Here is a 14,994-nt window from a genome sequence, read left to right on the forward strand (position 1 = left end):
CTTCTTGCCAGACTTGGTGTCATTGCATTGGCCAGATTCTGACAGCAGCCACCTAGAGGCAAATGAGCTTAGCAAGTGAGGGCCTCTTGCTTTTGAAGATAGTGGCCTGGTTAATTCTTCTTCTTGGCACCTCCTCCTGAGGAGTCCCTTTGTGAATCAAAATGGAGTATCCCTTTCATGACCCAAAAATAATTTTAAAAAGTACAAAGCTAGGAAAAAGAACTCTAGCAGCCTTTGGATCAGGACTAGCCTTCTGGGGTCTTATTCCATCCCATTGCTTTAAAACGTCTTACTATGAAAACTGTCAAAGTACACCCCTTTCTTTTTTAAACTACCATCACGGATGTTTTGAGGCCTTGAGAGCTGATTATTTTCAGTGCTCTTAGGCCATCACAATTTTTTACCTCTCCCTGCCTTAATGGGGCAAAGCATACCTGCTCTGTTTCAGTGAGTGCAAATCCTTGGCTTAGTGTCTAGCCCTTAAATGAGATCTTCATTTGGTCATTCTACAAGGAAGAGGTGCCTAGAATGTACATGTCTGTTGCATTAGATGCTACGAAGATATAATAATAGTAATTAGTAGGGGTGCACCAATGGAGATTTTTTGGGCCGATACTGAGGGCCAGTTTTTAAGGAGCCATATCAACTGATACCAGTCCGATTCTGATATGCAGCTGGGCAGCTTGGAGACCAGCGTCGGGCTGGTAAGTCTGGTGTGGGGGAAGTGGGGGAGGGGGACAGATCGAGGGCTCCGTGGTGATGGAGCTGCTCGTGGCTTGTTGCTCCATCTCATGCCCCACCCAGCATTGGCTGAGCAGCACCTGCCCCAGCCCCATTCCCTCCTTCACCCCAGTGGCCTCGATCTGCCCCCACCATGCCCCTTCCCTTCCCCCACACCATAATTACCAGTTAGATCAGGGGTGGGCAGTTATTTCAGGCGGAGGGCCACTAACCTAGTTTTGGCAAGCTGTCGGGCCGCATGGGAAGCCCTGCTCCTTGACAGGTGCCCCGCCCCCTGGTCACCATCTTGCGACCAATGTCCCAGGGCCAGCACCGGTTGGGCCCAAAGCAGGGCGCAGGCTGGCAGGGGTCTGTGGAGCCAGGCTGGGCTGCACCAGCAGGGAGCAGGGGGAGCTGGCCCAGCTCCATAGAGCCCCTGCCGGCTGGGACCCCACGCTTCTGCCACCCTGCTCTGGGCCCCACTGGCACTGGCCCTGGGACACCAGTGCAGGCCCCATGCTCCCGCTCACTCCCAGTGCCCCCCAGTCCTGCGGTACAGGTGGCATGCCCCCGCCCCCCCCCAGTGCCCCCCAGTCCTGCGGTACAGGTGGGGGGCAGCGTGCAGCTCCTACCCCCTGCTCGCCGGCAGGGAAGGAGCTGGTGTGGAGCGCAGGGGAAAAGTGGCCCCTCACCTGCCCCGTGGCCGGCGCTCCCTGCTGCAGCCATTTCCAGCCTGTGCGGGGCTGTCCTGAGCAGGCACAGGCAGCCCTGTGCGGGCTGTGAGTGGCTGCAGCACGGGGGGCCAGCCATGGGGCTTTTCCCCGCCCTGCAATCAGCACCAGCTTGTAACCCCCGCAGGGGGTGGGGCTGTGTGGGGCTGCCTGTGCCTGCTGAAGACAGCTCCACGCGGGCTGCGAGTGGCTGGAGCATGGAGCGCCAGCCATGGGGTGGGAGAAGGGCCGCTTTTCCCTGCACTCAATTTTTCCCCCGGCCACTTTTCCTTGCGCTCCTTCCCTGCCTTGGGTCCTCCTTTGCCCTCCCCACACTCCCTCCAACCCCCCACCTGAGGTTCTGGTGCAGTGCAGCCACATGGTCCCTGCTGAGGCTTCCGGCTGGGGCCGGGCGGGCCCTGCTGTTGCGGGAGCCCTCTGGGGCTTCCGCTGGGTGCTACTGCCCCTGGCTCCTGTCATTTTTGACAGGAACCAAGGGCAGATCAATATTGATTTTCTAAATTTTTTAGGGGCCCCATGGGCTGGATAGAATGGCCTTGTGGGCTGAATCCGGCCCGAGGCCGTATTTTGCCCTCCCCTGAGCTAGATCTTGGTCTCCAAGCTGCCAGGCTGCACTCCTGGCCCCGTGCATGTTGCGGCTATGCGCGTGCGTGGAGCATTTATCAGCCACGTTATTGGCTGCATCAGGCAAAAAAAGCCAATTTCCAATACTTTCAATTTTCCCTGTACCAGTGCCGATCCGATATGTATACCGATGTATTGATGCATCTCTAGTAATTAGTCCATGCTCCTGGCGGGAACCTTCTATATAACACATGGTCTGGAATGTTTTTTGTTTTCAGTGGTGTATAAAATACCATGCCAATAGTTCCAGTATTCATAGAATCATAGAAAATAAGGTTGGAAGGGATCCCAGGAGGTCATCAAGTCCAAGCCCTTGCTTAAACCATCCCCAACTAGATCATTCTAGCCATAGCTTTGTCAAGCCAGGCCTTAAAAACCTCCAAGGATGGAGATTGCCTCACCTTTCTAGGTAACTTGTTCCAATGCTTTTCCACACTCCTAGTGAGAGAATTTTTCCTAATATCCAACCTAAACTTCACTGGCTGCAACTTCAGACTATTGCTCCTTGTTCTGTCATCTGTCACCACTGAGAACTGTCTAGCTCCATCCTCTCTGGACCCGCCCTTCAGGTAGTTAAAGGCTGCTATCCAATCCCCCCTCAGTCTTTTCTTCTTCAGACTAAATAAACCCATTTCCCTCAGCCTCTCACCATAAGTCAGTTGCCCCAGCCCTCCAAACAAGTTTCTTTGCTCTCCACTGGCTTCTCTTCATCTTGTCCACATCCTTTCTGTAGTGCGGGGTCCAAAATTGGACACAGGACTCCAGATGTGGCCTCACCACTTCCTTTGATCTGCTGGAAACACTTCTACTAATACCGCCTAGTATCCTGTTAGCCTTCTTGGCACCAAGGGCACACTGCTCACTCATGTCCATCTTATTGTCCACTGTCACCCCCAGGTCCTTTTCTGTATACCTGTTGCTTAGCCAGTTAGTCCCCAGGCTGTATCGGTGGATGGGATTCTTCCATCCTAAGTGCAGGACTTGGCACTTGTCCTTGTTGAACCTCATGAGATTTCTTTTGGCCCAGTCCTCCAATTTGCCTAGGTCTCTCTGAATCCTAGCCTTATCCTCATTCCTGTTACCTTGTGCCTGATCTTGCAAAATACCCCTTGTTCAGAGATGTTGAGGATGCAGCTACTGCTTTTTACTCATTACATGAAAAGTGAAGACTCATGTTTTCTTGCTGGAATTATTAACTAGGAATGCATGTATTTTTTTTGCTCTGCTGAGTCATCTGTTGAGGATGTGATGATACGCTATGTAGACTTGAGCGTTGGGCCAAATCCTGAAGCTCTTACCTTTTTTATAGAAAAACAAGATGGTCAAGTTTTGTTACTTTGGGATTTTATGCACATTTTTTCAGCCTGACATCATCTTTCACTTTATTTATACAGTTTTGAATGTTAATTGTTGGCTCTGTCTATAAATGTTTGGAAGTTCCTGCTCCTGCAGCTAGTCCTCCATGAAGTCCAATGTCAGGTTCTGAATGTAAATTATTTGTAGGATTGGGCCTGAAAAAGATGATAATTTATGAACATTTTAACCATTCCCTGTGTATTCTAGGACATGGCAAAGCTGTGTGTGATGTCACCAATCCTCTGCAATTCCTGTGCCTTTCTGTAGAACCTTTATCAATCTACTGTCTTTGGGGCAGATTCTTTTCTTTTGCTTATTTAACTCCATTGGCTCTGACCATCTCTGATATAACGAAGAGGAGAGCCTAGTTCCTTACTAATAAAACAGTTTTCAGGATTTCAGATTTAGAGCAACAGCTAAGCCTAAGAAACACATACCTGTGTTTCTACAAACTTTTGGTGGGTTGATATTTCACAATGCTCAATATGTTTTCTTATTGATGTTTCAAAACATTTTCAAAAGAGGAGATAAAAATAATTATATTGTCTCTGGTATATCACTGATTCAGCTAGGAGAGAGAGTTATTTGGTTGAATGGTCTGTCTTAATAAGGATGACTAGGTATACCACCCATCACCCATAAATATTTTATTTAAAAAAGAAGCAAGAAATATTTTACTTTGGAAAAGTTCCTTTGAGAAGAAGTAAAACAAATTATGGAAACTTTTTTTGAGGGTTACTTCTAAGTTTGTTCCTGTAAAATGGGGGAATATACTTAACTTTCACTTGAACAAATAATTTGAAAATCAACATATAAGCTACTGTTAACATTTTTATCTCAGATGTAGTTCAAAGTATTTAAATGGTTTTGGTGCTCATGTGGGAATGAAAATTAGCTTTTGGCATGGCTGACTCTAATTGAAATCAGTTTGTGGTTTTTAAGTTCCTACCCTGCTTGACAGATGATATCATTTCCTATGCTTTTTCTAATCCCCTCTGTTTGTCTAAGATTGTATAAAACTAGGTTGAACTACACGTTTTAAAGCAACTATACACCTTTTTCTGACCTACTTAGGATGTTATCCAAAAATCTTCACCAGATAGTTATTTTACATTTGCAAATATTTTCACTTTTTGTTGAGGAATGTTATTACAATTTTTTATGGCTATATTTTAGGCAACAAAGATATATCACAATTATTAGAAACAGGAAATGGAAGTTCTAGTTTGAACTTCATAGAACTTAAATATTTAAAACATCAGTGTTTTAAATAATGGATTCTTTTGAATCCCTACTCTAAAAGTCTACTAAACTTAGCAGAGTTTATAGAATGGTAGTATGTACTCATGGCAACGAAGTTAAAATAATTTCTGTTTAAAAAGAAAAAAAAAACCAACTTGCATCTCTCTAGTCTGTAAAATGCCAAATGTTTCTGAAGAGCTTGGGCCGCAGAACATTTTCAGTGGTTGATGTACCACCTGCCAGTAATAGGCTGTGGCTGCCTGTGGAGTTTGTATTTCTCAGTCTTTCTGACCATTTCAGACAGATTAGTGTAGGTATCTTGTGCTCCATGACAATCTACTAAAATGCTAATCTGACAGTAATCCTATCTGGGGAGGAGTCTTTCATGTGGTTCCTGTTAAGAAGGAAACCATTTCCTGGCTGCATATTCAGAATGTCTGCCTCAATTGGACTCCGTTGTCAGACAGTGGGAACTTTGAGGAAAACTAAATCGTGAAAGCTATCCACCCTTATACAAATGAAGAGCATAATATTTTAAGTGGTTCCTGACATTAATTTGAATAACATATTTGTCCTTATTATCAGGAAAGTCCAACGCAGGCTTTTTATGCTTTCCTGGTGTAAGACAGATTGTATGTTAACCACTATTAACTGGCTTAGGTTCAAGTGAAGAGGAGCATGAAGTGCACCTCCCCATTTTCTGTCATTTGCAGAGAAGCTTTCCCTTTTTAGAGCCTTGGGGTGTGCACTGCTGGCCTAATAGCAACTACCAGCGCTTCTCCCTTATCCCTTCCTGTTCTGCATTTGTTAGCAGGATCGGGGAGTTTATTGGCTTCCATGTCCCCATCTTTGTTTATTGCTCTGATGCTGAAAACTTAGTGCTGCTTGGCGGTGTCTGCCAAAAGATCTGTGCTTTTCCTTTTCTGCTGGTCTGTTTTTGCCTTGGTGAACTAAGGATCATATCCTGTAGCCCTTACTCCCATGCAAAATACCACTGACTTTAGTGAGCAGAGACTGCAGGCTTGCCTCCCATTTAGTTTCTGCCAATACCCTGAATTCCTTAATATTATAAATTATATTGTTTTGGCTTCTACTTACTACCTACCAGAGACGTGATCTTAAACTGTATGTAGTAAGTACCCCCCATTTTTTAAAAAGTTTTCTTAGATACTCAGCACTTCCTAGAATCAGTTCCTTAAATAACGATTGACAGTTATTTAACTATTCCTGATAGTTTTGTCAAATTATGAAAAAATACTCTTTTCATAATTACAGTACAACACTGTAACATCCGGTGTATGAATGGAGGTACCTGCAGTGATGACCATTGTCTTTGTCAGAAGGGATACACAGGAACACACTGTGGACAGCGTAAGTAACCTAAGTGTACATATGCATACAACAAATGCAAAGTTACATGATAGTGAAACATATAGATCAGTCATAATTTACCTGTAAATCTCAGTTGCGCTGTATTTGTTCTTGGTATACTGCAATGGAATTTTACAGGAAAGCATGTGACCTTGAAATGAGTGTCAGGTCAATTGTTTCTAATCAGAACTATTAAAATAAACATCAAATGAATTCATAATAATTGGACATAGTTCTTATCCTAGCAAAATTCCCATTGACTTCCAGGAGTTGAATTGGAGCAGCAGGCCCTAGATTTCAATTTTATCAGGAGATTCAGGTTCCATATAAAGAGTTCCTTAATTTTTTTTAATGCAGTAACTTTATTTAAATTTAGATTAAAAAAAAAATACTGAGTTATGAAGGGTACCTAACAAACAGTTTGTTCATTTTGGTATTGTCTAGTTCTGGTTACAGGCAAATCTGTTTTCCTTGACTAATATATTTTACATTGCATTATATTATCCTGCCTTAGTTGTATTCAGGCTGGAGATATGCCAAGCAATGTGAATAGTTGATAGGGCCTTTACACTTATCAGAACAGCACTTACAATTATGGTTGATTTCAGCAGCTGTATGAGATCTCCCTAATGTACAGTAAAAGAGTTCTCATCTCTTGCAGCCAAGATATTTGCCAGGTTTATGTTGATTCTAAATCCTGTCCTCTGTATAAACCCAAATCTCCACCACTATAAAAACAATAAACACTGCAGTGACGGGGAGATGAAGTGATCTCTCGTTTGTCTCCACCACCATTCCAGAATCTGCTGCTGAGGGGTACTGGAACAGGTGCTATTGTGTCTTTTTCTTCAGGGCTGCAACATTGCTAGTAAACTCAAATGAGAATTCAGAGATCCGCTCTGTCAAGCGGACACCTTGGGGCGATCTCTTTACCGCCCCAATGGTGCATGTGCAATGGAAACACTTGATCAGTTTGACTAATTGAAATAGCCACTTGTTTAAGCGGGCAGCAGGGCGCATGTACTGATGCCCCAGCCCAGGTAAAGAGCTGTTGGGAGGAAGGCGGAAGACAGGGGGCGCCAGGTCAGAGACATGCAGTGGCCCCAGGCAGCCTGCAGAGCAGCTCCAGCAGTTAAGTGGGGGAGAGGAGGATTGAGACCCCTGTAGGGAGGGAGCTGGGCAGGGCTGGGGCTGCTGCCTAGCCAGGTGGGGCTAGGGGCTGGGGCCGCAATGAGTGGCTGCAGAGCCCCAGCGGAGCAGGACGGGGCTGTGGGTGCCTCGTCCAGGGGAAGGGGAGGGCCAGCTCCCCAATGCTGTATGCACCGTGGGGGAGCTGGGGCATGTTTTCACCCATTGGTTCCCCCACACTGCTCCTGGATGACCCGGGGGCTCTGATTGTCCCAGGACCTGGCCCAGCCGGAGCTCTGTTCACTGTGAATGGGGCCCTGGTTGGGCCAGGTTGTGGGACAATCGGAGCCCGGCGGCTCCTCCAGGGGCGTGGCACCAGGCAGCCAAGGGGGGCTCATGACCTACCAATCTTTGCATGGGGCACAGGTGGGCTACATCTGCGAGCTGTGCTCTGCCTGCTCTGTGCCTCGCTGCTGCCTTCAAAAGTGGTGAGACTCGCATGATGCCGTGCCGCATTGCTTTCAAAGGCAGCAGCGAGGCATGGAGCAGGCAGAGCGCAGCTCGCAATTGTAGCCTGCCCATGCCCTGTGCAAAGGTCAGGGGGCCACGGGTCCCCCTTGGCTGTCCGGCGCCACACCCCTGGAGAAGCTGCCAGGTTCTTCCCGGGGACAATGTGCGGAGGGCAACGGGGGTCCCACAGGCTCCATCCGCTGCGGCCCAGCAGTGCAGCCGAGGCCAGCCTTGTTCTGGGTTCCCCCCTCAGGCAGTGCAGGGCCGGGGCCAGTGCGGGACGGCGAATTTACAGGTGCTGCCAGCACTGGGCGAGGGGCACAGCGGCTCCTGGCCCCAATCCTGTGCCTGGCTCTACTTTGATCCCTGCCCAGTCCCAGCCCCATTCCCCCCCACGGTCCTTCCCCCTGTAGACTTTCTGGGCGGGGCGGGGGGGAGTGCGCGCATGCGTGCACATGTTCTTTCAGCTCCTCCTCCCCCCATTTTTTTTCTCCCTCCACCTATGGCACCCACTCCACCTGTCTCTGAGTTCACCAGCTGCGCCTGGGTGAAACTGTTTCATTGTTTGGATCAGAAATTTAAGCTTATGTTTTCTGACAACCTTGTCTAACATCAGGAAACCCATAAACATATCCTATTTCTGATAGACCTAAAGAGCTGATTAGTCTGTTAGCTTGTTTCTGGCCTATGCAAAGAAATGGAAAGAGCTATGAGGATCTGAAAGAGATGCATTTGCTTAGCCCCTATATCTGTAGTCTACTACTTAGTTGTTACTTAGATTAATGGAAAATGGAAAGGAATGTTGGTTTGAAATTATGGTATACTCTGTTAATGGTAGAGAGACTAGCACTAGAAGCCTGGTAAAGTTCTGATTGCTATTGTGTTTGTGAAATATACCCTGTGGAAGATTAGTATGTTTTACTTGATAAGGCTGTGAGAGAGTGTAAAAGCTGAAATAAATAATGTAGCTGAAGTGGAACACACAATATCCTGTATCATTAGATTTGCAACTTTAACTAAGGTTCCTGAGCTCTGAGAAATTGTAGCTGTATATCTATTATGAACGTGATTTTAAAATGATTTAATTAAGGTAATTTTTTCTTCTTCACTGCAGCTGTCTGTGAAAGTGGGTGTCTTAATGGTGGGAGATGCGTGGCTCCAAATCGATGTGCTTGTACATATGGCTTTACTGGACCTCAGTGCGAAAGAGGTATGTGCTCTAATACCACTTAAAATTAAAGATCATGAACAGTAGTTTATATGTTTGATCCTAACAAAATTAATTTAATTCTTATTCAGTATAAGTAGGAAACTGAAAATACTGATGCTGTGATAGCTTTTAAGGACTAGTATTTTACTTTTGACTGTAAATGATGTGGGCAAAATGTAAATGAGTTTTTTTTTTTTTTCTTTCTTATTTGCGGTTCCCAAAATTTTCAGTGAAAGCAAAATCTGACCAAAAGAACTAGGAAGAACTTGTGAAATCATGCAAATGTATGGAATAAGACTACTGTAACTGCCATAAATGGAATATATGATGGTGGATGGCCTAATGATAGGTGGAATCTTAACATTTTTATGTGGAAATAACAATTCGGTCTTGCTTCTGCATGTGGTCAATAGCATTTTAAGCATTGATCCTGTGGTCCTATTAGAGTTTTTGCAAGTCTTATTTTTTTATTCTGTGGCAAACTGCCTTATTCTATCAGTACTGGAGAGGCTGTAGTAGTGTGTCCCATTTACCCTACACAGGAGTTGGTCTTTTTTTGTTAATCTAAAATCTGAAAAAAAAAATTCAGTAGTAAATACAGCAATATGTGAGGTTTTTTTTTCATTCAGGGGTAGGAGTCAAGATGAAAGGCATATGAAACCAATTAAGGCAGTTGTTTCGTTTAATTTCTGATGCTTGTGAAAACACAGAGATGTAAAAGTTGGCAAATAAAAGCATCAATAAATATTTTTACGCAAACTTTAGTTCAGTGTTTAAATTATAAGAACAGTTCTGTTGTTTTGTTTTTATGGCAGTCAGACTGATATATTTAATTACCAATGATATGCAATATCCTATATCTCTCTCTCTCAAGTTTTATTTTTGCAAGGTTTAGTCAGTTGTTCTTCACATCCTGTATGAATTTATTGCTATTGATTTGTCACTTTTTGTTTAAGAGTATCCATAGCAATAAGCACAGCTGTTTCCAGATGAAAGTACAGTCATACCAACTGCCTAACTGCTGCTATACTGTATTGTTTCAAGGAAATTTAATCTGTTTAATGGCTTGCTGGAGAAGGATGACAGAAATCATTGTTTAAATAGAGTCATCATGTTAAATTATAGTCTTAAAATAACATGCATTTTAATTTGATTAACATTCTGATTGATTTCCCGTTTTTGAAAATTCATCTAGATCACGTAGATCATTAAAATGTATTTTATTTTCTATAAAGCTAAGCTCTGTATAGATCTCATGACTCACTTTGGGCTTGATTCTGGCCAAAAGTCTTAATGACTTTAGTGGGGCATTGCAAGTGCTAAATATCTCCAGGCTTGGGCCTTCACTCATTACTGGCTCTCCTAGACAGACAGAAGAGGTGGTTACTTAGAACAGCCAATTATTAGTGACAGCAAAGCATTTGACTATTTTGCTCTCAGTTTGGCCACAAAGTGGGAAGAAGCAGGTGTTTCCCAGTATACTTGAGGCAGAGAAAACCTTTATAGTTGGCACTGAGCTAAGACTTGCATGTTGTTTTGTTTTTGGATTGTTCAAAGCTGAAAGCTGAAATACTGCTGGTCTGGCAGGTAGTTCTATTGTGAATTCCATCTTTAACCATCTGTCCTTTTCCCCAAAACGCAACAATACATGAGTGCACCACATGATGTATAAATGTATAGGCTAAAGAAGGGTAGCCTTTCTTTAAATTATTCTTTCCTATATCTTCTCTACCTTCAGCATCTTCAGTACTATAGACTCCATAGACTTTTGTACAAACACACTGCCTTCTTAATGATATGTAATCTGCAACACTGTGTTTGCCATCATTATTCTTGGCCATTACAACAATTGTTCATATTTTCAAGCACTAATGGGTGCATGCTGTATGCACAAGTTCTGAATTCATCAGTTCATACAGTGGATCATAAATAGGGCTTATATAGTCCTTGGACTGCTTGAATGTATATTAACAACCTTGCAGTGGTGGGACATTGACTATGGGTGCGTCTACATGTGCAGTTAAACGCAACTAAAATTCATGTGCATTAAGCAATTTTTGGCAGGTGTCTACATGTGCAGGGACTTGGCATTAATGTTAGTGCCAAGTCTCTGCAGCCTTGCCGTGTGCCCCTAATGGCTGAGCAGACCTGGCATTAAAGTTAGTGCTGGGTCACATCTACATGTGTGTTAATGTGCTTTAACTAATCATGCCTAAATTTGATACCTGCATGTGTAGATGTGCACCCATAATGTGTATTAAATTAGGCAAATGTGCATTCACGTGTCTCTTGTAAATGTGCCCTGTGTTCTCATCCCCCTGCTTTATCTGTGACAGGTTAAGGTGTTTTTGGTGTTTTGGGGCAATGTCTTGTACCTTTGTGACGACTGTTTGTGTAGTTTTTAGGAATAAGTTAGACAACCACTTTTATGGGATAATTTGGGTAGGAATAATCCTGTCTTGAGCAGGGGGTTGAGCCAAATGGTCTCCTGAAGTACCCGCCAGCCCTACTTTTCTATAGCTATAATTGTATGTTCTATTCAAGCACATGTGAGGCAGAGAAGAGAACGAGGAATTGAAAAGGTCTCAAGTATCTCAGATTAAAGGCACCTAAATTGTAAGCAAGTAAAACACGTCTTACGACTTGTATCATTTGTAGAGGATACTGAGTATGACCATACCAGAATTATTTATTCTGAGTTGCCAACAAAAGCAGTTTGTTTTGGGTATAGTGAGGAGCTGCAGGTTGCAGGACCTGAGGAAGATGACAGCAAAGGTAGCCACTTTTATGTTCACTTATCCTGGGGCCAGTTTAAGCCCCAGCATAAGTTGGAACAGCCTTGGGTTCAAATTTGTAACTATCTGAAACAACCAGTGTGCCATTACATGAGAAGGGAATGGTTGGAGCCCCATTTTCTCAGCCAATGATCCCTTTATCAGGGAGGGCTGGAAAGGTCTGACACCGCGGAATCCTGGGTGGGTGACTGCCATGTTCAAGACAGCTTGTGCCAGTGGAGACCAGAGAAAAGTCACTTCAAACAGGGGCCAGAATGGGTGGTTTATACATGTGCTCTGGGAGTGTTGGGAGGGGAGGGTGCTTTAATTAATTAAAGAGCCCAGAGCATCATATGTATGTGTCCCTGTGCTGAAAAATGGCAGCCGAGATGCTTTAACTAAAGCTCGTTGAACAAGCTTTAGTTAAAGCGCCTCTGCTGCCATTTTTCAGCGTGGGGACCCTGATACATGTGACTCAGGAGTCTGCTGGAGCTGGTAATTACAGCACATTGGAGCAGCCTCGCTGCACATGTACGTGTAGGCACCCAATCTGGCCAACTGGCTTTAATCTATATGTTATTTCCATAAAGCATTTTCTGTAGAGCATGTCTTTGATTTCAGTTATCGGTTAAAAAGAAAACAGTGATTAATGAACCATAACATTTCTGTTGATACTCATTACAATGTTGAGGCCAAATGATGGTCAGAGCTCCAGTGGACCTTTGAAATTTGGCATGTTTTGTACATTCAGATTCCCAACACCCTCTGTACCTAACTGAGGTAATATATTCCTGCCTCCAAAAAAGGGTGGGGTCTCTGAGTCAAATTATGCCAGAAAACTTTCTTCTGAAGATAAGATTTTGAGCATATGCTAATGCTGACTAGCTGGAATAACTTGCAGTGTTCAGCACCCGCACCTGTGCATTCTCTAGGGAACTGTCTGGCTGCAAAAGAGTTTACACATCTGTTAGCTAAGGAAGAGATCCATTTGCAGAAAAGCTAGCATCAGGCACATTATGTGGATGTGTAACCCTCCCAAGAGGACTTCTGATGTATACATGGGTGAATACAACCCAGTGAGTGGATTACAATGTGATGCCTGGTGTGTTAAGTAGAACTGTATCAATTTTCTTCTGCCAAAACTGACATTTCAAAGAGGCTTTCTTTAAGCAAAAAACCTGAGAATGACATGTGGTAAATACCTTCTAAATACAACACAATTCGGTATAAGCAAAATGGGCACAGATTCTTTTCCATTGTTTTAAAACCCCATTTTGGACTTAAACACAGTGGGAAATGGAGCAGTATGGTTTTGTGGTATGTGTCATGCACATCACACATGTGTTTGGCTGTGTTTTGACTTCTGAGGTCGTGCCTGCCACAAGCTAACAGGGGTCAAAGTAAATTACTACTACAAATTATATAGTACTTTTCTCTATAAACATTAACTAATCATTACAGTCAGAAAGTATGGTTGTGGCATGCCTCTTATTCACGTATACCACATACCAAAGAATGTTGCAATCCCTATTGTTGCAATATATAATGCTTTTGTATAGGGTATTATTGGGCAATCTAATTCACTGTTTGGAAGCATTCTCATAACCTGGTGTGGAAAACAATGAAACGGCTCCAGATCGTTGTAGCAAAATTTGTGCCAACTATTTAGATTAGTGGTTCTCAACTCTTTTAGACGTGAGACACCCTTTTTTTTTGGCTTGAGGCACCCCACAGAACATGCTGACTTTTAATTTTTGCTCACTTTTTGACTATGGAAAAATAACAGCAATTCTTCTGTTGCAAAGAACTCAGAAAGACCAGGATGCTTTTGACACTGTGGATTCCTATTAGAAATCTCTGTTATCTTTTGAATCATCTTTGCACATCTAACAGTGCTAATATTGCCTGGCATCCTGTGGCACCTGTCAAGTGAGGCCATGGGTGGTCAGGTCTGGGGGTCAGGAGAAGCAGCCCAGATCTCAGAGGAGTGTGCAGAGTCTGTGTGCAGGGAAGCCAGGAGCCAGAAAATCTGTCCAGGGAACTAAGGCAGAAATCCAAAGGATTGGGCTGAGCATGGAGTTAGAAGTCTAGCTGGGTCAGATACCCAGGAGATCAAACCAGGGTCAGGTCAGAGAGCCAAAGTGTCAAGCCGAACCCGGGGTCTGTGGGAAAGTCAGGTCAGGTATTGAGAGAATTGGTCAGAGTCAGGAGAGGCACAACACATGGGTGCAGCAGCCTACGTACAAGGTTGAGCCTTGTTGCCTTAGCACTTCTTCTTCCAAGTCAGGGTTTTATACTGGAAGAGGTGAAGGATCAGCTGCCCTTGGCTGGCCACTCCTATGGTAGGGAGTAGGTGAGTGGCTAGGCTCAGTTGGAGGGTTCTGGCCACCTGTCTGCCAAGTTGGAGGGTTCTGGCTAGTGCTCTGCTGGGGAGATGGCAGGCAGGGATGACCAGGCTAGACCCGGCAGACTGAGGGCCCAAGTCCAAGGCCAGGGCCTGACAGTATCCGTGAAAGGATCTCAAGGAACCCCAGGGTGCTGCAGCATCCTGGTTGAGAATCACTGGCCGATATCATTGCAGAGCCACTGGCGGGAATATTTGAAAGCTCGTGGCGCACGGGCCAAGTCCCGGAGGACTGGAAAAGGGCCAATGCGGTCCCCATTTTCAAGAAGGGGAGGAAGGAGGACCCGGGCAACTATAGGCCAGTCAGTCTCACCTCCATCCTTGGCAAAGTCTTTGAAAAAATTATCAAGGCTCACATTTGTGAGAGCCCGGCAGGACAAATTATGCTGAGGGGAAACCAGCATGGGTTCGTGGCAGGCAGATCGTGCCTGACCAACCTAGTCTCTTTTTATGACCAGGTTACGAAACGCCTGGACACAGGAGGAGGGGTGGATGTCGTATACTTAGACTTCAGGAAGGCCTTCGATATGGTATCCCACCCCATACTGGTGAACAAGTTAAGAGGCTGTGACTTGGATGACTACACAGTCCGGTGGGTGGTGAATTGGCTGGAGGGTCGCACCCAGAGAGTCATGGTGGATGGGTCATTTTCGACCTGGAAGGGTGTGGGCAGTGGGGTCCCGCAGGGCTCGGTCCTTGGACCGATACTCTTCAATGTCTTCATCAGCGACTTGGACGAGGGAGTGAAATGTACTCTGTCCAAGTTTGCAGATGACACAAACTATGGGGAAAAGTGGACACGCCGGAGGGCGGGGAACAGCTGCAAGCAGACCTGGACAGGTTGGACAAGTGGGCAGAAAACAACAGAATGCAGTTCAACAAGGAGAAATGCAAAGTGCTGAACCTAGGGAGGAAAAATGTCCA

General features: G+C 44.8%; 1 protein-coding gene across 1 annotated transcript in view; it reads left to right on the forward strand.

Annotated features, from left to right (window-relative positions):
• The window catches only part of FBN1 (fibrillin 1), a 242,811-nt gene that overhangs the window by 28,689 nt on the left and 199,128 nt on the right, over positions 1 to 14,994 (forward strand). The window contains 2 exon segments of the mRNA XM_014522437.2: positions 5,949 to 6,044; positions 8,797 to 8,892. Coding sequence (XP_014377923.2) covers positions 5,949 to 6,044; positions 8,797 to 8,892 — 192 coding nt within the window.

Source organism: Alligator sinensis, unplaced genomic scaffold (assembly GCF_000455745.1).
Source record: "Alligator sinensis unplaced genomic scaffold, ASM45574v1 scaffold814_1, whole genome shotgun sequence".
Taxonomy (NCBI): Eukaryota; Metazoa; Chordata; order Crocodylia; family Alligatoridae; genus Alligator; species Alligator sinensis.